The 23,235-nt window shown below is 36.2% G+C and overlaps 1 protein-coding gene across 3 annotated transcripts in view; it reads right to left on the minus strand.

Annotated features, from left to right (window-relative positions):
* Positions 1-176: 176 nt before the first annotated feature.
* SLC25A21 (solute carrier family 25 member 21) overlaps positions 177-23,235 on the minus strand; it is a 759,060-nt gene continuing 736,001 nt past the window's right edge. For all 3 annotated transcript variants that reach the window (XM_072629746.1, XM_072629748.1, XM_072629747.1), the window contains 3 exons: positions 5,373-5,554; positions 4,449-4,501; positions 177-1,105 (listed from right to left, as the gene is read on the minus strand). In XM_072629746.1, coding sequence (XP_072485847.1) covers positions 1,044-1,105; positions 4,449-4,501; positions 5,373-5,554 — 297 coding nt within the window. In that variant the 3' untranslated portion in view covers positions 177-1,043. The remainder of the gene's footprint in view (positions 1,106-4,448; positions 4,502-5,372; positions 5,555-23,235) is intronic.

Below are 23,235 nucleotides of genomic sequence, written 5' to 3' on the forward strand. Positions count from 1 at the left end.
CTTCATGATATATCATATACAACAGACTTCACACCTGAACTACAAAGCTAATGATCAAGAATGTAATTTTGCTTTGTGCATTTTTCCTAATAATCTCATAGAAATATTCAAAAACCTGGACTCTTATTTATGATTTAGAATACAAGAATTATCAAGAAAGTGTTTCCAAATACAGATTCAAGAAAGGAGAGTTTATTGTATTGAAAAGTAATGTTTCCCAGTCAAGAATTTCTGACATTATGATTTGTAAACTTGGTCCATTTCAAACAACAGTACAAAACAATGTGATAATCGGTTAAATTTATATATACATATATATGAACATATATATGCATATATATGAGAAGAACGTTCATATATATCACGGTATTTATGGCATCATATTCATTCAGATTATTTCAAATAGTGAAAGCGTTACTAATGGGAATAATTAAAACATTTAAAAATTAACTTTGGTATCACTATTCCAAAGGTTTTTGTACAATAAATGTCCATTTGTATGTGCTTGAAATATTTTCACAGTATCTTTAAAAATTAAACCACTTAAGAATTTAATCTTATAGGATATTTAAACAAATTTAAAAAACCTTGCTTTTCATCTAAGCATTTGAGCACTGTTAAAATACCAACAAAATAACTTAATTTTCTTGCACATATTTTTCTTTGACTTTGTACGATAAGGTAATTATTGTTATAGTGAAGATGAAATATGAATTGAGTCAACAAAATGCTATCGAATTCATTCAAGTCATTCCTATAAATGTGGTTTCTATATGAGTATTCTCCCATTCTGATTACATATTTGCTCTAGATTACTTTTCTCTCCATGGTCCAGATGACATGATCACAATTACAGTTTAAAATATATCCAGAGACATATTTAAATAATTTCTAAATGTGTATGTTCTTGAGGAAAGTTGCTTTCTCCTTTATAGTTTATCTGCCTGTCAACACTAATAATAGATTCTGCTCTGATCACTGTGTTATAGAGCAGATGTCCATTATCTCAAAGAAAAAAAGAGATTTTATAAGCAATGCTTGAATCACCAGTTTTCCTGAAGCCAACCATATACATATTCATAAGCCAAAAGCATCACTGCACCACCTAAAAAAAAGAAAAAAAGATTATTATTATTCAATTCTTGTGGTATCTGCAGTCTTTTCTTTACTGTCTTTCTGTGTCTTTCAATGCTCTGCTCAGTGTAATGGAGAAAAACTATAAATAATTATCGATGCGTGTGCATATACATATATGTATATATATACACTCACATGTGTATATTTATGTATATACATATGATATAATCATATATTATACATTATACATGTTATCATAGAAGTCTCATAAAAATCAAGACCACATCAATTTTCATGATTTCCCATCAGACTTTTCAAACCATTTTTAATTTTAAAAAGTAGATACAACCACATTTAATCATGTCAAGATATGGTCTGAATGCAAATACACATTTTTAGAATCTTCAAATGAAATCAAAAGACTTATATTTTTCTTAGTCCATAATTTAATTGTCTCAGTAGTATTCGGGAAAAAGCTTCCTCAAAAAAAGAAAAACATCAGAGACTTTCTCTTACAATGATGTCAAACAGAAGATCGCTTCAAATTGCATTGCAATGAATGCCAGGATTATTATCTAAAACTATAATGCAAAAATGACTGATGTAGTTTAGAAGGATAGTGTTTGACACTTTATTTTTTAATCCTAAGATTTAGACAGAAAGTGATGGAAACTATAAGGGTGGAGAGCTGGGGGTTGGTGATGATCCTGTATGAAGTAAGTCACAGACAGGACAGCTGCTTGAGCATTTTGAAGGGAGTATATTCTCTCTAATACTACTACAGTAATCTGAGGTGCTCAATGCTGTATTTACTCACACTCTATGTAGAACTGTATGAAAACTATCAGAAGCTTACACATACTTTATGCAGAATTTCTGTAACACTGGAGGAGGGAGAGAGAGATGAATGATTTACATTTTATGGGAGAATAGAACTAGACTCTAGTGCACTAGACGTGCACTGCCACAAACTTTTATAAAACTAAGGGCTTCACATGCTTCTGTAATCATATACATAAGATTTTTTCATTTTTAGCTTATGAATAAATTTTTTTCTACTAGATTCCACTCAACTGCAGCATCTCCTTTCTATCATCAGCAAGCTGAAATGATCACATTTCAAGAGGTTAGCAATCTGTAATCTCTTTTTCCTCTATTATAATTATATGTTCACAATGGAAGCCAAGAACATGCAGAATTAGATGGCTCAGATGATGTTATGAGATTAAACTATATACTACAAGATACTTTCTTTGAAAGAAGGACCGAGTCTCTTAGCTACACTGTACCAATAATTTTAAGTTGGGCAGGAGTTGGATTGGATCCTTAAGCAGCATTATAATAAAAATAAACACTGCCCTAGGAGTTACATAGAAAGCCCTAATGTTAAGTCCTGGTTTTTTCATTTACAAGTTGCCCTGAATGGGGACAAATCATTTAACCTTTCTGGGCCTAATTTTCTTTATCTATAAGATAAGGTTCTTCATTTAGGCAATACCTGAATGGTAGGTGATTCTTTAGCCTAGGAGTAATCATGTAAATCCTATGTCCTCCCTCTCTCTTCCTGAGGTAGCATGTTTATCATTACTTCCAAACTTTCACATACACCCCCTCTCATTTTAATTTTCTTTGAAATTGGTGAGGTTTGTGTAATGGGAACAAAAGAAGTCAGATCTTTCAATAGGTATCCAATCATTTAAAACTTTGCTTAGGCTGAATAGTAAGTTGAAAACAATCTTCCTAATTGGTTTTAACACCATAGCAATTGAGAATACCTCATGGGAAAAAAAAAATTCTAAAGCCAACCAAACATTTGCAAGCAAACTTGGGTTAAGATCATTTAAGAGTTTCAGATTAAGGTTCCACTCAATTACCACTTTAGCTAAATTCTCCCTGGTCACCACTGTCTTTAGACCCTTTCCCTACAGGAGTGACTATGATTTGCTCTAACATGAAATCTTTTACTGGGTGGTAAAGGAAAATGTACTTGCAAAACAATTTTTTTTTTTAAAGTCAACATTCTTTACTACTGTGTTAGTGTATGGCGTAATGAAAGTAAGGCAGGTGGACCATATCCTGGCCCAAATCCATCTTCAAAAGCCTGTCTGAAGAAAAAGTTTAAGTAGAGATTTGGGGTGGGGGAGGGGAAGAGGCAGAGAAAGATCATCCTGAATGGATGGAAATGCATCATGATTATTGATTACTAGCTTCTGGTCAGGTTTGGAGGTGGTGAAAAATCAGATTCATAAGTAGAGCCCCAAAGTTATTTCCCTTTTAATAGGGGTGAATGTTAAAAGTAGAAGACAAGTTAAGAATAGAAGAGGGTATTGGAGTAATTAATTTTATTACCAGGGTGGTTGAGTAAATGAGTGTGGGCCGGTAACTAATATGTGTGGTCTACTGCATACTTTTGCACTTATTCACAAGGTTGCATATAATCCGGAGTTATTTGCACAGGGTTGAATCTAGAAGAATATTATTGTCTATTTACATAGGGATAGCTGACTTTCCCTGTGAGATATAACTACCGGAGTGTGTGTGTGTGTGTGTGTGTGTGTGTGTGTGTGTGTGTGTGTGTGTGTGTGTGCTTCCCTCCTTAAGTAAAGAAAATCAAGAGTTTTCACACAGGTGTTTCTGTCTAAAGACAGAGGCAAGGAAAGGTCATGTACTGTATGTATCAACTGAGAAAATATATGTAAAGTGCTTAACTTAAGATGCAATATTATTATCATAAGGTGAATTATTATTATCATTATTATTTAGGACAATTGTAAGAAACAAAATTATCATCTTGCTTGGGTCTGTCCTTTTTCTGAAGTTATGGGGACAAACCAGACATCGGCTTATGAAGCTTTCTTGCAAAGAAAAGGAATACTTCTCTAAGGCAATTTGACATCTTTTCTCTTATTCCCCTCTTCATCCCAACACTTTTAGTGGTTGTTCTCTGAAAATGGAGGCAAGGCAGGATCCAAGAATAAACTGGGAGCAGAAGGATTTTTTGATGGGATGCTTGTTTTCTAATAGAAGATACTCCCTTCAGTATGAAGTTATGAAGTCACTAAGACAGCCCAAGTGTGTGGGTTTTTCTGAGTTGTTGTTTTTTTTCTTTGTATTTACTTAACTTGGTGTTCATCTTCTACTAGGATTTCAGTAAGGTTATAAATATGTTTTTTTGAAAAGGTATAGACAACTGTCTTAAAGATTCACTAATGAATTTAAATCCTCCAGGTTTCTCTTTTTTCTACTGTTTTGCTGTGTGGGGAATTTTTATTGTGTTGGTGATAGGTATGTTTTGTCTTGTTTTGTTTTTTTAAAGAAAGGACACCAGGAAAACAAAGAAGAAAGGATAGATATAATGGAGACATCGTTACCTGGTCCAAGTCTCATAATCTTGGGAAGTAAACCTTTGTACAAAGCAAAAAACCTACAATCAGAAGGATTGAGAAACATTTTTACTACGAAAACAAAATAGGATTGTCTCTAGATGCTAGCCCTGCACTTAAAAGTAATCATTTGAAATTACACATATTCAAAACCAGACAGTACCTGCCTAAGTGGCCTATGCAGTCAATTGGATGAGGAGAAAGAGTTAATCAATGCTCCATTACCAAATCTTTCCTGATCCTGTCCAATCAGAAACATGCCTTTCATCAGTAAGATGGTTTTTCCTTTCAGAGAGAGTCTTATTTTCAAGACAGCTGTTACATGGGCAAAATGACTTCTATAAGTGAATTTTTAAACCTCCAAGTCAATCCTGGCTTATGAGCAAAATATAGCACAGTCAAAATAAAAATGTTACTTTTTAGCTTGAGAGAGATATAAAAATTAGAAAGGCAAAGGAAAGGAAAGATTTCACAGTTCAAAGACATGATGCTCACACTTCTCATATTCACCCTCATAGAAGTATATGGTAAAGGTTATATTTCAATTTGATTTTCAGTCAAACATTTAAATTTTCTGGTCTTACATTTAAACAAAAATCCACTAATAAATATGATGTGAATTGATAAGTAAAAAACTCATCTTGGGCCTCTCAGCAAATATAGGCACTGGAGATGAATGAAGTGTACTGTAGTGTGGCAGAACATAAACTTTGATGGTGTCAGAACCCTTTGCAAACATCAGAGAATTCTCTCACTTTACAGTAAGTTTCTCAGATGTTGCATAGAGCTCCTCAGATGTATGCACAAAGCAAAGGGCTTTATAGCCCTAATAAAAAATGGAAGTAAAATACAGTTTTTACAATAGTTGAACAAAACCATAGGTTTTTGCCATTATTAAAATAGGAATGTTACCCTTCTTCCTGATAGATCATTGCCATTGTTTTAAAACAGGTTCTATACTTGATCTCTCCAGGAACTGGCTGTGGCCCTTGAATCCTACTTTTGGCAACATCAAAAGGAATGTTAATGATTGAAGCGATTATGCCAGAGAGAAGACCAATCCCAAATTTTCTCCAAAACTCCAAGGTTGGATCCTAAAAGAAAAGAAGAATTAACTAACAAAAAAAGGAAACAAAAGCCCCAAGTATGTTTAACACCAGAAAGGAATATGTATCTAAATGGAAAAGTCACACTGCCCAGCCCAAGCACATACTAGTCCAGAGGAACCCGTTAGGATTTCATCGGCTGGAACTTGTTTTCTTGACAATCCCATTGGCTATGTTTTTACACATGGTCTAAATTGCTGAAGTACACATTTCCTCACACAGGATTTATAAACACAGTTCATAAAGAAAGACTGGCATGGCATATGGGGATGATTTGTATAATTGGGCTTCACAATGTACTTAGTATTACTGTATCAAAACAGGAGAAATCCAAGCGCACTATTAGCTAATTGGCCAGAATATTTTACAAATGACAGCAACTTCCACCATGAAGCCTACTAAAATGCTCATTTGTGTGTTGGACCCCCAAATGTTAAATTAAATAAAGGCTAATCTCAGTCTGCTGCTATTCCCCTCCAGGTTTTTTGCATTTATTTTCACGTGTAGCTGATCCACTGTACTAGGAAGTGCTAGCTTCCTGTTATTAACAAACCAACTTGGGACCGCTGCAAAACAGCCTGTGACATTCTGTGCATTATAAACAGTAGTAGCAAGTCACTGAGGTAATTGGCTGAAGAATTTACAACACATTGTTTCTGAATCTATTCTTCCTTCATGGCAATGAAAAAGAAGAGAAAAAAGAAAGACTAGAACAAGAAAAGAAACAAGAAAAAAGAAAACAAATGTTTAAAAGTTCTTCCTCTATTTGAATTTTGGTCCTTCAAATTGGTTTGATTTGATTTCCTTTAACTTGCTTCCCTCCCCTGGTATGCTTTCTGACATCAAAGTACTTAATTAGGGCTTATGTGGGAGTCACTTTCCTTCAGACAAATTCTTAGCCTATTTTTATGCCCAGCAGAGCTCACATTAAGTTCCTTTATAATGAATTTGCTGGGAAGTTCTGATAAGTTTTTAAACTTTCGTTCTTGCACTGCAAGCTGGGTAACAATTTTTTCACAGCATACCCCATGCTGCTTGCCTACCTCCTCTGTAAAGCAATGGTTCAGAAGACTCTTTACATATCATCAGTAAACAGAGAAACAAATACACAGTTATGCTATGATATCACTCTATTCAAGAGAAAGCCCTCAAGGGGGCAAAGTACACCTGATTTCTACTTTAAAAGCAGAAACAAATAACAAAAGAGCTTAACCATTGCATGTTTCCATCTATAAAGGAGGATAATGCCAGTGTTTTCTAAAAAATTCAATTGAATCACTATTCCTACCCTATGAAAATTCCTAAGTGACTAGGAGTATAAAATGTGAAAGTTTCTATAAGACTTCTTGGACCTGGGCCATACAGGTGCCCTATAGGTTTAAAGGGATTTTAGAACCAACAGGGTGTTTCAACAGTGAAAAACAATGCAGCGACTGCAAAATGAGTGAAATGTGCTTACACAATGTCATTCTTTTCTTTTATAAGAAGAGAAAAATACTTTCACACTACCACTTTAAAATTTTGGCAGCATGACCTAATCAAAAAAGTACTAGATTCGGAGTCATCAGATCTGTGTTTGAGTTCCAGTCCTGTGGTTTACTTGCTGACTTGTGTGACCTTGAGCAAAACACAAGGTCTCTGAAGTTCAATTTGTTTCTCTTTAAAAAATACCTAAATACCTACTTGCCTACTTCCTAGGGTTATCGTGTAGATTAAATAAGATAATAAATATGAAATTGCTTTCAAAATTGTTGTCTAAAACCCATTATACTAAAATAGTTTGTGCAGTTATCCATTAACAATATTGTTTTGTAATAATATGAATTTTGTAACATTATATTAGCACTAGTCTTTCAAGACCCCCAAAGTATTAGTCGAATAATCACATAGCATTTGTATGACATTATAATAGCTAACATTTATATAGTGCTAGAAGAGACAGCAGAGTGAGATGAATTAGAGTTCTGGACTTGGAATAGAGTGGAACAATGGAAAGAAAATTGATTCTGGAATCAGAAGACCTAGGTTCAAATCATATCTCAGATGATTACTGTCTAGGTGATTGTGGGTAAGTAATCAACAACTAAACCATCAAAATACTCATTGTCTAGAAATAAAAGTAATGAAAATTTATATTTACAGTTGTACTTTATAGTTGCCAAGCCCTTATGTACTTTGACCCACACAATAACCTTTGAAGGACATAGCTTAAATTTTATTATCCCCATTTTACAGATGAAATTTGCATATTTGCTCATGATGCTTTCTTTAATTAAAACTTTTTTTTATTTGTTTCAGCTAGACTTCTCACCTTCCCATACCAAACACTTCCCCCTACTTGAAAACATAAGAAAAAACCATATAGAGTCAATCAAAATACATTTTCACAATGGTTATATTTATAAAAAATATACCATTAATTTGTTCATCTATTCCTCAATTTATAGGTACCTCCCAGATTACCATCATTTGACATTGCAAAAAGAACTACAAATAGATCTGTCCATCTCTGGTGTTTATTTTGCTTAGCACTAAACAGGGAAATAGGAGGGAAAGGGAAAAAGAGAGGAGGAAGAGGATTTAGCAGGAGGAAAGAATAAGAGTGGTGATGGAGATGAGGGAGGCCAAAGCCAGAGAAATTAAGGGTCACTGTATCCTTAATGTATATGCTTGCTGTGTTTGGACAAAGTAAACCTTCCTTTGCTCAATGAATCACAAATGCCTCATTTTATCCCGATATTGAATGTCAACTAAGAGAGAACTGGGGTAAGAGCACATACAGCAGTTTTTCTTTAAATACATGGTGGCTGCTAAATCATTTGCACTCCTGATTGTGGCTTCTCAGTACTTGAATTCTTTCTGACTGCATGTTTTTCTTTGACCTAAAAAGCTATGGGTTTCAGTTATGATGTTCCCAAGATTTTTCATTTTCAGGTTTCCCTCATGAGGTGACCACTGGATTCTGCCTATTTCCACTTTGCCCTCTGGTTCTAGGAGCTCTAGGCAGTATTCTTTTAAGATTTCTTGAAATAAGACGTCTAGACTCTTTTTCTGGTCATGGCATTCAGATAATTCAATGATTTTTCATATTTTTCTTCTTCATCTGTTTTCCAGGATGGTGGTTTTTGCTCTGTAACATCTTGATATTAGGGCTGGGCTCTTCCACACTTCTGAAAAGAAGACCTGGGCTGGTCTTGTTGCTTTTTTCTTGGGGTTTTGAGCGTTATGTTATTCCAGGATCTTCGGGACAAGCTAAGAACCTCAAAACGATCTGATTCAGTGTGAAGTCTGAGTGTTACTCTGCTGGTATGAGATATTCAAATTTCTGAACTGTGTTTGGGTCAGTGCAGGAATAGACTGCTGGAATCAGCCCTTGTCAGCCAGCTTGAAAGCTCTGTGGATTCAGTGCCACAGAACAGTAGGCTTAACTTTTAGCTGGGATTTCTACCTCAGTTATTTCTTTGTAGGCTGTAAGGAAGACCCTGCTCTGCACCTGGGATCTGAATCATACTGTTGCTGCTGCTGCTTGCTTCTAGACCTCCTCCTTTCTCAGTTCACCACCTACAGTCTCCCTCACCATGGACTCTACCCCTTTTTTTTCAGTCTGCCTTGAATATGTGACCTGTTACTAGGTAGTGTGTGGCAAAGCTGCCAGTTGGCACCTGTCTGGGACCTCTTCTTGCCCTGGTGTGAAGTCTCTCCTTGGATGTTAAAGTATTCCCAGTGTGCTTTGAGATGATCTTATCCCCAGTGTAGATAGACTTCCCTGTTTCCCTATGCTGAGTGGGGTCAAACAAATGATTCACTGGGACTTTTTCTGGATTTGCTCTTCAGGATTTGGTCTGGTGTATTTTCTATATCTTTCTGGAGTAGTTTGTGGAGCTGAGCTCACCACATTTTTTCCCCCCACTCTGCCATCTTAGCTCCAACTTCCCTGACCCCTCACAGTGTTTGGTTTTGTTTTTTATAATTATTGATGCCTTTTGTTTCTGACACCACAATCATTTCCTGTTATGTACCACTCTCATTCCCACTCCCATCCCTAAAGAACACTCCTGTATTAAAAAGAAAAAAAGGCAAACAAAACCAGATGAACATAATGATCACTCTATGAAAGTGTGCCATTTTCTATAATCTGCCTTAAGAAGAGGGAGATGATGAAATATTTTCACACAGCATCATAGTCAGATTAGGTAGATCAATCAATTAACTTCAATGCCTACTATGTTCCAGAAATGGAAGCAGATTGTCAGAGAGTCATTCCTATGGTGATGATAGGAGTTTGGAGGAGATAATTTATTTTTAGAAATTATTTTAAAAAGCCTAGAAAAGGGCTTCTACATCTAGGTCACTAATAGTCATTCCAAAAATTATGTTTTTTTCACTTGTTACCCATTACTTAATTTGTAACAAGGCATATCTGGATCTGTGACCAGAATGAAGAAGGTTTTGTAAACTTCGTTGTTCCTGAATTGTTTCAGTAGCATCTGACTCTACATGACACCATTTAGGGTTTTCTTGACAAAGATATTGGAGTGGTTTGCCATTTCTTTCTCCAGCTCATTTTACAAAAGAGGAAACTGAGCCAAAGGGTTAAGTGACTTACCCAATGTCACACAGTGTCTCAGCCAAATTTGGACACAGGAAGATGAATCTTCCTGACTCCAGGCCTGACATTCTATCCTTTGTGCCACCTAGTTACCTAAACAGTTTTTACACTTACCCCACCTCAAACTGGGCATATATCAAGGGAGATGAGGATAAGACTTGATTTCTTATCACTTTTCCTCTCAAAACAAATAATCTTCTTTGGAAATTAACACATCAAGTTAGAGGGAAATATCTAGTGAAATGCTCTTAGCCTTCAGGTGCCCTCAGCTTTCTGGTTTTCAACATTTTTGTTAACAGCTTTGATGAAGGTGTAGACAGTATGCTTATTGATTTTTTAGATAACACAAAGTAGAGAGATATCACAATAGATGAAAATGTCAGGATACAAGAACAGACATCAGTATACTTAACTGTCCAGTGTTGTACAGATATGGGTAGTCAACAGATAACATTAAAAATGTGGGGATTTTAGTAGACTACAAATATATTAGTCAAATGTGTGACCCAAAAAAGATAAGAAGTTATTGTGAGCTGATGTTAAATTATTAGAGATATAGAAGTAGGTTGTTGTCTTGCTATACCCTGTGTTGGTTAGAACAGGTGTTCTTTTATGGAAACTGTTATGGTTACTGTTTTCAGTTATGGGAATCACGTTTTAGGAAGGACATTGACAAACTGGAATGGATACAGAGGATGATGAAATTGTTTTCATTGTAGAACATGCCATACAAGGATGAATTGAACTAAATGGAGATGCATCTGGAGAAGAGATATTTTTAAAATGTACATGATAGCTACTTTCACATATTTCAAGGGTTGACACATACAAGAGGCACTACATTTATGCTTCTTAGCCCTAGAGGGAAGAAGAAGGACTAAAGAGTAGATGGGGAGGCATATTTAAGATCATTTTAAGGAGAAAAAAATTTCCTAACAACTAGAGCTGTTCAAAAGTAGAATGGACTGTCTTGGGAGGGACTCCAATATGTTCCCTCTCATTAGTGGTATTCAAGTAGGGGCTACGTGACCATTTGTCAGAAATATTTCAAAAGGGATTACTGTTCATATACAGGACAGAGTAGATAGCCTTTTAAATCAATTCTGTTGCTAATATTCTATGATTGTAAATCATTGCTGGCATTATGGCCTGTTCAGATAAATGCATTTTGAATTGAATTGGTACTCTGCATCTAGGAGTTTCAAGTTCTTCAACTTCGGAAAATAGAATATGCTAGAAAATGTGTCTTGAATCTTAGGAATGACCTAGTAGATATATGAGACTACTGTTGAATGATTCTTTGAATCCTAGCATAGTGCCTCTGGACCCTAAACCCAACATTCAGTAAATAACAGTCCAGTGGATCAGGTTCTTTGGTTTGAAAAGGATTCTTCCAATGTTTTCTAAGGGTTCTTCAAGAAATGGTCACAGTTACCATCTCAACATATTGAATCCAAAACAAACAAACAAACAAAAAAAATCAAATAAGCTGCATATTGAGTTTCACGATATTACTACCTTCACAGAGAAAGCAAATGGTAGTCAGAAAATAGAATCTTGTAAAATTGTTCTTTATCATTATTCTTATAAAAATATATAAGAAGGCAAAGATGGTTCAGGGATCGTCATTATGGGGAATATTTGGCAAGTATAAAAAATGTTTAGGTAAACTAGATATCAATGGATAGAATGCTGAGACTGATGTCAGGAAGATTCATCTTCCTGAGTCACTAACCCTGTTTGCCTCAGTTTCCTCATCTGTAAAATGAGCAGGATATAAGGAAATGGCAAACCACTCCAATATCTTTGCCAAGAAAACCCCAAATGGTGTCATGTAGAGTCAGACGCAACTGAAACAAATCAACAACAAAGTTTACAAAACCCTCTTTATTTTGGGTCACAGACCTAGGTGAAAAAGGAGGAAAATAGGAGGAAAAAAAATTAGGCAATTAATCTTATTGCAAATTATTCCTTTTATACATTTCTGGTGTCCTCACACTGACTCCTACCTTCTAAATAATTTGACATGATCTTTAAGCAATAATAAGAATATCCATGTAGTACCTTATAGTTGACAAACTGATTTACATGTTTTCCCATTTGATTCTCACAAAACTACTGTGAGGCTTATTCAGAATTAAAATATTTTGCCCAAAGCCAAATGAACTAAGAGGTTGACACTGGGACTTGAAACCAGGCCCTGTGATTCCAAACTGCTTTTTCAAGTGCCCTTTCCTTTATGTGCTGCTGCCTATTTGAAACAAGGAAAGACTTTCTTGCAGTGAAGATTGGAGTGCTAAGAGGATCAGAGTTGGAAAGAGACCTTAGAAATCATTTAGTCTAAATCCCTCATTTTAAGTATGAGGAAACAGGCTTAGAGAGGCAAAATGTGATTGCATGCTTGAGGAACTAGGGGGATGATACTGCCCTCTATAGTAATGAGAAATGTAGGAGGTTTTCTTTTCTCTCTCCTCCTTTTGTTTCTTCCCCATTGCTTACAATAGAGTTTCGTTTTAAGCAGATTCCCATTGTTTTGCATGTTATTCTTAGCATTTGAACTCATTAACTAACATCCCCAACATCCCTGGCCTATGGACCTCTCCTTATACATAAATGGGATACATAGTCAAGGACTTGACCTGTTGATAGTCTCATCTATGCTGAAGGGATGTGGCACTGTGAGCCAAGTTATAAAAGTCAAGGGTCAATATGGGAAACGTATGTCTTCCCAGAAGAGATTCCCTTGTGCCAGAGGATTGTCACAAAATAATATACATGCAAGACACATACACATATATGCATATATGTGAATATATGTGCACATGTGTATGCATATACACTCATGCATATACAATCTGAGCCCCAAAGACTACTGATTTCAGATTCTTGGTGAATATTAATGCTCTGTGCCTGCATAAGGGGTGGGTTGGATTTGGCAAGAGTGGGAGAGAAAAGCAATCTAATCTCTTCAGTGTCTTCTGGTTTCTAGCTTTGAGAGAGAAGATGTATAATGCCATTCTCTCTTCAACATCCTCCCTAAACCCCCAGTAAGGAAAAGGACTGGGAAGAAACTGACATGAGGAGAGCTGGCAACCTCCATATCTATCATTTAGTCTGCTAGAGACTTTGGGTAACTTCTGCTTGGTGAGAATTGAGACTCTCTCTTGATGGTGCTGCACTACCTCATTCTCACTGGAAGAGCTCCTTCAGTCTATGTTGTCCGGGATATATTCTCATATGTATATTTTCTCTGATTTCTGTTTTGATTTAATTTCTCTTTGCTATTTGCTAAGTATGTTTATTGTGGAACTGGTTTTAGTGGGAAAGGAGTCAAGCTTAGAACATAAAGCTTGGGGCTCCTTTTTTCCAGTAAGAAATAAGAATTTAACTTGAACCTAAAATTTAAATCCTTCAGACTAATAATATTTAAAGGAGCAAAAAGATCTAATTCTAGCCCAGTATCCCCTCTCCTTAAGCAGTAGCTTCTGGCTCTAAACACCTGTTTCCCCTTCTGGTAAGAATGAAAGTTTCCTTTGGAGAAGAGTAGGGGGAGATATCTGTTCTTGTCTCCCCCAAAACCACATGACACTACCCCCTGTTATATACACACAAATATGTACATATATATATGCAAAAGCATTTATGTATACATACTTGCATTACATATATATGCTGTACACATGTTACGTACACACTCATATACATGCCTCTTCACACACTGAATAATTCCTTCAATACAATTGAAAGATAATGTTAACATTCTAGGCACCTGCTCTGGTTTCCATTTTGTCTCTGTTGGGGTTTCTCATACTACCTCTCAACTGGCTGGCTATGTCCATATCTCAGTATGGGGCTGAAGACTGCTCACTTAGTTGTATTGTCATTTCCAAAAAGTCATTCTCTATCTCCACACATGAATATGACTCCTGCAAAGCTTAGAAGGAACCTGGACCTCTACTAAGGCAATTACATAATGATGACTGCTAGTAATACAAAGATGACCAGAAGCAGAAGCAGAATCTGTATTTTTTAATTTTAGGGGCTTTCAGTCCCTCAAAATTTAATCCGTCCTGATTGATTTGAAGATGAACTGAATTCTGACGAAATCCTCCAGTACACATGTTGAATAGTCAGTGCCAATTTATTCTCTAATAGGTCGGGACACCTCCCAGTAAAAAATTACTCTCACTAGTAATTAGTAATTACTAATAATCTAGTAATAATCTCACTAATGTGGTGCATTACCAAAGGCACCACAAGAAGCATGAAAACCAGCCTAGGTTCATAAATTTGTCTTCATTGCTCATTTTCTACTTCAGCAGGATCATCCTGTTCTGATCATGAAAGACCACAGTTGTTCTGGACTGGGTTGAATTTAAATCAGTTCCCTGGTAGTTTATGTTGAATTTTGAAACAAATTAAATCACTCATAGTCCATTCAACAGTCAACAGAAGGACATTTACTTGGACAGAACAAAAGGATAAACAAAGAGGGCAGGCACCAAGGATACCTCAAGATGAATTAGCCAAATAAAACTCCCTCATTTCCTAAGTTCCACTTTGTGGTCCAAAAGCCAAGCATCAGAGGGAACCTGGAAATCCTTGTCACTCTTTTGTCCTCAGGTGAATAGGACACAATGTCAGCAGCCTGAACTTTCAGTCTTCTGATACAACCAAGTCTCAGGAATGATTTCAATATCATGTAAGAAAAAAATTGCTCCAACTTACACTAGAGAAGACATTAAGATATTACTTCTAATATATCTTTGCCAGTGATTTATTACTTAAAATGGTGATAATTATATTTCTTCATTCTATATTATCAAAATGTTATGAAAGTGTGAAAATATATTGAAGTTCTACATGAGGCATGTGATTTGGTATAAAGAGTGATGAACTGAGAGATAAGAGGAACTTGTCTCCAAATCCTGTTTTTCACACATTTTCTGGTCACTAGTTGTGGACAAAGTTGTTGAAAGTATCAGATAAGATAATGTGCAATGCCATTTCTATGCTCATGACTCCAACATATGATGACATTGATAGATTGGTTACCCCAGAGAGGCAACTGTTACTACTTTAGAGGGTCTAGGGGTATGAATAGCTATCCACCTAAAATTATAGCTAATGAGTCCCTACAGCTGTGTTTTCCCTTAACATTAAATTCTTCACAAAGTAATTTATTTACTCAAACAGTATAGCAAGAATAGTATTTACAAAACATCCCACCCCTTCCCAAGCTAGGATATACTCTTCCACAAATACGTATAGAGTCTACAGGAGGAAGAGTAGGCAACAAACTTAAAGTATAATGGTACTGAGGCATGTGTAGGGAATAATCATGGCCAAGGAAACTGACAACTCAGGAATTATAGGACCTCAGTATTCTTTCTCCTGGGGATCCTATTGAAGTTTTCAGTGGGGTATGATGTTAGTGAGGAATAAGGATTGGCCGTACATCTCAAATAAAGTCTTAACTGGATACATTGGTCCATTACTCAGTCTTTCTGGGCAGCTGCAATGTTTAACCACTTTGACTTAGCTGGGTAGTATTGGGATCTCTTTAGCTCGAGTGTTACTCTGCCTTTTTCAGATGGATGGAATACTATTGTGTCCATTCATTTGTTTTTAATCATCCTTTAGAAATCTTCAGAATTTGATAATTAGACTGTCTCACAGGTTGAAAAATTGCATGTCCTTTACACATCTCATTTACTGGTCATTTTTTATTCTTTTCTTCTAAAATCTTTTCCCTTTTCTTTATAAAATGTGAAGGTCTCAAATAGACACATACCCATCAAATGTACAGGTCTCATGTGCACCCAGTCAGTGCTGAATATAACTGAATTTGAATGGCAATTATATATCCTAATTTCTTGCTACAAAACATGCTATTTGGGGGGAATGCAAGGTTGATTATAAATCCCTGTCATTTCTTCATCAAAGAGTACCATAAGTTTTCCTACCAGTGAATAATAAGGGGTCCCAAAAAGAAAAAGGGATTCAGAAAAGATTGTGGAGCCTGTGATAGTCCAAAAAAATCCAAGAGTTCAACCAAGACACCAGAAATGTGATCACAGGCCTCAGAAGAGTTAACAATCAGCACAAAGCAAATTATTTGACCTCAAAATCCCAACTAATTGGACCATGGCATCCAAAGTATATAGCCAGAAGCTAAAGACAGGATCAGTAATTTAATGCAAGTCCACAGAGTGGTTAACATCCATAGAGACAAAAATCTCTTTAGCAAAGCAGCATATTCCTTCTCTTTTCCCTTCCTTTGAATGGCATCTGACAGTACTGTTAGTTACTGGCCAGCTGGCTGAAAGTGTAAGCTTTTGCTTAAGCCTAGTCCCATTTCCCAGCCCTTTGTGATTAGGACTTGTTATCTGCTGAGAGCTATTATTCACAAAGATATGCCAGAAGAGAAGAATCCAGGGAGATATAAAGAAAAATCTCTTGGCAGTCAAATGAAGAATGAATTCAATGAAGAACTGGGGATCTTTTCTTTGCAGTGCACTGATACAAAGATGGGACTTTTCTTAAAGCAAGAGCAACACTAAGATATACATATATACATATACACAAAAATCTAGGCCCTAGAATCTTCTTCCTCATATATAACAGGCAGATGAAGTTTCCTGGTCCTGGGAATCCCTGATTCACACCACCACCACTACCACCACCCCGAATATTAGTTTTGGTTTCAGCTCCGAGCTATTATCACAGAATTCCGTAGATAATTTGTTTCAAGAAAATCCAGAAACCAAAGTTATGTCATCTGTTAACCTGTTTTCCTGGTTTGTATTTCTAAATCGTGGTCCTAAGCAACTAAGAAATATTATTTGAGAGATCCAAAGTTTCAAAAGCTCTGAACTTTTAGCACTCAATTAAGAGTTTTACGATTTCTATTATTATTATCCTTTGGAGACTATTTACTCATGAGACAAAAAGAAAGTTTTAGCAAACTTTTAAGAAAATAAATATATGTGTGTGCATGTGTCTGTACACACACACACACACACACACACACACACACACACACACGGAGAAAAACTTGATATCCATGACGTACATCAGATAACATTACATATAGTTAATTGGGGAGTGATTGAGCATATTTGTCATTCGTCTCAAATTCTGCATAGCCCTCTAGTGACTGCTTGTCTAACATATAAGATACATTACATTCACATGCTCCAACAATACATAAGTAAATATGCATAAAAAGCAATGCAATAAGAACAGTAGAGGGTCTACTTCATAACAGAACATGCATAAAATAGCATATGTGCAAATAGATAAACATAAAAGTGTACATTGTTAGGCAAATCTATGGTATGTAATACATTTATTATGAGCAATAATTTTCAACAATTACCACATATATCAATGAACATGTGCAGTTATATATCAGGTACATCTTATACTCCATCTACCATCTCTGTGCTTTTGCACCGACTGACTCCAGACCTGGAATTTCCTCTTTCCTCATCTTGACTTCTTAGGCTTCCTCAAGACTCAATTCAAATCCTACCTTCTAGAGGAAGCCTTTCCCGGTCTTCCTTAGCTGCTAGTGCCTTCTCTTTTCATACTGCTTTTCATATACTCTGAATTTATATCATATGTATCTGCTTGTTTATTTGTTACTCCCCCTCCCTCATTAAAAGGGGGTAACAAGTTCTGTTTTTGCCTTTTATTGTATCCCCAGTGTTTAGTACAGTGCCTGGCCCATAACCAGCTCTTAATAAATGCCTTTTGGTTGAGTAACCGATATAGGAAAACATTAGTATTTTCATCTGGCTACATGTGTAACCACTTCTACAGTTTCTCTTTTAAGAGCTTAGGTTAAAATAGTCAGAGATCCAACAGACCTAGGTTTTTTCTGACCCAGTTCCTCCTATATCTGAATTAGTTGGTGGTGTGGGTTGGTCATAGTCATCATCACCATAAAGAAACTTTTATTAAATGCAACTATGTAGCAGGCACTTTGCCAAGTGCTGGGGGTATAAACATAGGCAAACAATAATCCTTGCCCTCATGAATCTCACAATCTAATGTGAAAACATGCAAACAAATACCTACAAAGTAAGCTACATACAGGATAAAGAGAAAAACAATTAACAAAGTGAAGGTACTAGAATTGAGAGGGCTTGGAAAGTCTTTGATGTGATTTTAGTTGGGATTTAAAAGAAGCCAGGGGGGTCAGTAAGTAGAGCAGAAGAGGGAGAGTGTTCTGGGTATGGAGAACAGCCAGAGAAAATACCCAGAGTCAAGAGATGGAGTATCTTGTTCATGGAATAGTCAGGAGGCTACTGGATTAAAGAAGATATGGTGAAGAATAAAGTATAAGAATACTGGAGAGACTAAATTATAAAGGGTTTAAAATACCAGAGTATTTGATATTTGTATTTTTGATATATATTTGATCCTGAAGGTTATAAGCAGCTTTTGGAGTTTATTGAGTGGAGAGTTAGACCTATGCTTTAGGAAAATTGTATTTGTGGTTGAATGGAACATAGAATAGAGTGGGGAGAGACTTGAAGCAAGCAGATCCACAATCAGATTATTGCAATACCATGGGATTAAGGTGATGAGGGCCTGCACTACAGTGGTGGCCATGTTGAAGGACAGAAGAGGGGTGAGAGATAGTAAGGACTGAAGGATGACTCCTAGGTTGCATGCCTGAGGGATTAGGAGGATGATATTGCCATCTACAGTAATAGGAAAAGTAGGAAGGAAAAGCGTTTAAGGGAAAAGATAATGAATTCTGTTTTGGATACATTGACTTTAAGATGTTTTCTGAACCTCCAGTTAGAGATATTGCTAAGAGAGTTGAAAATGCAGGATTGGAAGTTGGCAGAGAGGCTTGGGTAAGATGAGATCGCCAAGTGGTACAGAAGGAAAAGAGAAGAAGGCCCAGAACAGAAGCCTGAGAGACACTGATGGTTGTAAAGGGATCTGGATGAGGACTCAGCAAAGAAGACTGAGGAGTGGCTGAATAGGTAGGAGGAGAACCAGGAGAAAGTAATGTCCTGAAAGCTTAGAGAGAAGAAAGTACTAAGGAAGACAGAGACATGGACAGGTGAAATTTGATCACAAAATTTAGACAACAGTGGCCATAAGGATAAATTCAGCTCAATGGCCCCCTGCTTATGATGACCTAGATAATAAGGAGTGTCATTTTGGCTGGTTCATTCCCACATGTCATCTCTTTTTGAGAGGATGAACTGCCTTGTTTTTCTATTTGTACCCCTCAATCTTAGCAAAATGCTTATGTATCATATGACAGGAACTACTATTCTAAGAATAGGGAATACAAAGAAAGCAAAAATCAGTCCCTGCTCTCAAAGATTTCATAGTCTAATGGGGGAGACAATGTTCATATAATTATGTACACATAAGATACGTAAAGGATAAATTGGGAACAGTCTCAGAGGGAAGAAACTAGGATTAAGGAGGACTGAGAGGTTTCTTGAAGAATGTGGGACTTTAGCTCTGACTTGAAGAACAAAGGAAGCCAAGAGTCAGAGATGACAAGGGAAAGATATGTTTATACATATACATATATATATATACATATATATATATGTGTGTGTGTGTGTATACATATATATGTGTGTATAATATATATACATATATGTATATATTTATATATATATTACAATTACTATATATGTTCAATACATATGTTTAATGAATATTTTTTCATTCATTCTTTTATTTTTAAAATACACTAGATGACATTGCAATGTGAATTTAAATTTGGTATGCAGAGAGTATTAGTTAATGATCTTTTGATCCAAAAATACGCCATGATTGATATGCCACAGGAATACCTTTTCAACATTTTTTATCAATAATTTACATAATTTAATGTAACATATTAAATATTTGGATAACACAAAAGTAGGAGTGAAAATGATATGAAAGATAACAGACTTAAGAAAAGGACAAGCTAAAATTATATACCTAAAGATAAATACAATCAAATATCATTATTTTAAAGAAATCAATCACCAAAGTACAGGTTTGACAGTAGTGAATATGAGACAATAATTGTTGCCAGTTAATGTTCCTTAGCAGTTTTAAGCAGAGACTATATGATAAATGGTCAAAGATACTCTAGAACAAATTCTTCCATTGGTTGGTCAGTAAGGTCTTTTTGAATCTAACAACCAATTAACACGCATTTATTTATTTATTTGTTTGTTTCTTTTAAATATATAATTTATTTATTTTTCAGTTCTCCATGTTCACTTACACAAGAATTTGAATTCTAAATTTTCTCCCCATCTCTCCCCACCCCCCACCCCAGGACAGCATGTACCCCATCCACCCTTTCCTCCAGTCTGTCCTCCCTTCCATTACTCACACTTATTCCATCCTCCTTTCCCTCTATTTTTCTGTAGAGCAAAATAGAGTCTATACTCCATTGCCTATATGTCTTAATTTCCAGTTGCATGCTGAAACAATTTTCAACATTCATTATTTAAGCTTTGAGTTCCACATTCTCCACCCTCATTGACAAAACAAGCAATTCAATATAGGTCATACCTGTGTAACAATGCAAAGCACTTCCATAATAGCTATGTTGTAAAAGACTAATCACATTTCCCTCTATCCTATCCTGCCCTCAATTTACTCCATTCTCTTCCTTGACCTGTCATCTCACAATAATGTTTGCTTCTGATTATCCCTTTCCCCAATTTGCAGTCCCTTCTGTTATCTTCTCTCTCCTGCCCCTTTCCCCTTTGCCTTCCTGCAGGGTAAAATAGATTTCCATATCCAATTGAGTGTGTGTTATTCCTCCTAAAGTCATATCCCAAGAGAGTAAGGTTCAATTATTTCCTTTCATCTCTCCCCTCTTCCCCCCCATTGCAAAACTCTTTCTTCCCTTTTTTATGTGAGATTTTTGCTATGTTCTATCTCACCCTTTCTCTTACTCCTAGTGCATTCCATTCCACAGAAAATTTTATTTTTTTAGATATTTTCCCTTCATATTCAGCTCACCCTGTGCTCTCTGTCTATGTGTATATATGTATATGTATACATATATACACACATATACCCACATATATATACATACCCACACATATATAATATACACATACATACAGACCCATATCCACCTATATCTATGCACGTATGTATGTTTGTATATTCCCTCTAACTTCTCTAATACTGAAAAAGGACTCATGAGTTACAAATAAGATCTTCCCATGTAGGAATGTAAATAGTTCAACTTTAATGAGTTTCTTAAGGTATCTCTTTCTTGTTTACATTTTCATGCTTCTCTTGATTCTTGCATTTGAAAGTCAGATTTTCTATTCAGTTCTGGGCTTTTCAACAAGAATGTTTGGAAGTCCTTTATTTTATTGAAATTTCATTTTTTCCCCTGAAGTATTATATTCAGTTTTTCTGAGTAGGTGATTCTTGATTTAATCCTATCTCCTTTAAACTCTGGAAAATTATATTCCAAGCACTTACTTTAGAAGCTGTTAAATTCTATGTTATCTTGATTGTGTTTCCACAATACTTGAATTATTTCTTTCTAACTGCTTGTAATATTTTCTCCTTGATCTGGGAACTCTGGAATTTGGCTACAATATTCCTAGGAGTTTTCCTTTTCAGATCTCTTTCAGGAGGTAATCTATGAATTCTTTCCATTTCTATTTTATCCTCTGGTTCTAGAATATCAGGTCAGTTTTCCTGGATAATTTCTTGGGAGATGATATGCCGGTTCTTCTTTTGATCATAATTTTCAGGAAGACCAATAATTTTTAAAGTATCTCTCCCGGATCTATTTTCCAGGTCAGTTGTTTTTTCCAATGAGATATTTCACGTTGTCTTCTATTTTTTCATTCTTTTGGTTTTGTTTTATAATTTCTTGGTTTCTCGTAAATTCACTAGCTTCCATCTGCTTCATTCTAATTTTTAAAGAAATATTTCCTTCAGTGAGCTTTTGAAATTCCTTTTCCATTTGGCCAATTCTGCCTTTTAAAGCATTCTTCTCCTCATTGTTTTTTGGACCTCTTTTATCATTTAGGTTAGTCTGTTTTTAAAGGTGTTATTTTCTTCAGAATTTCTTTGAGTCTCCTTAGCAAGCTGTTGACTCGCTTGTCATTATTTTCTTGCATTGCTCTCATTTCTCTACTCAATTTTTCCTCCACCTCTCTTACTTGATTTTGAAAATCCTTTTTGAGCTCTTCCATGGCCTGAGACCATTGCATATTTTTTTGGAGGTTTTTCATGTAGAAGTCTTGACCTTTCTGTCTTTCTCTGATGGTATGCTTTGTTCTTCCTCATCAGAAAAGATGGAAAAAAAATACCTTTTCACCTGGAAAGTAATCTTCTATAGTCTTATTTTTTCCCTTTTGGGGGCATTTTCCCAGCCAGTTACTTGACTTTTGAGTCTTTTATCAAGTGGAGGGTATACTACCCTAGGCTTCAGAGGTTTTGTGCAGCTGTTCTCTGAGATATTTCTAGGGACCTGTAAGTTCTCAGTTCCTCCAAGGTGGCACAATCAAGGGAGAGGAGTTTACTTCTTTTCTTGCCTGTGCTCTGGTCTATGAGTAACCACAAGCACTTTTTGCTGCCCTGGAGCTGTGAGTAGGCTTCCCTCTCCATATCTGCCACCAACTCCACCATGCCAGTGCTCCTCCTCACCCCAGGACTGCCACTCAGGACTGAGACCCAGATCAGCTGCTCAATTCCCTCAGTGTCTTTATGCCAAAGGCTCCAGAAGTGGAAGTTATTGCTGTAATGGCTGCTGCTGCTCTGGGGCCAGACCAGGTTTCCCTCTCCCCCAGGTGAAAGAGTTTTCTTACTGACCTCTGAAGCTGTATCAGGCATTTGTGGGTTGAGAAATCTGGGAACCACAGCTGCTACCAGTGATTCCTGTAGCCTGCTCCAGTCCTGTCCATCATGTGACCCAGGCTGGGCTGCATTCTCCCCTGAGCCCAGTGCAATAGACCTTTCCTGTTGGCCTTCCAGGCTGTGTTTGGCTGGAAATCTGTTTCACTCTGTCATTTTGTGGCTTCTGCTGCTCTATAATTTG

The sequence above is a fragment of the Notamacropus eugenii genome, chromosome 1 (genome assembly GCF_028372415.1).
Source record: "Notamacropus eugenii isolate mMacEug1 chromosome 1, mMacEug1.pri_v2, whole genome shotgun sequence".
Lineage (NCBI taxonomy): Eukaryota > Metazoa > Chordata > Mammalia > Diprotodontia > Macropodidae > Notamacropus > Notamacropus eugenii.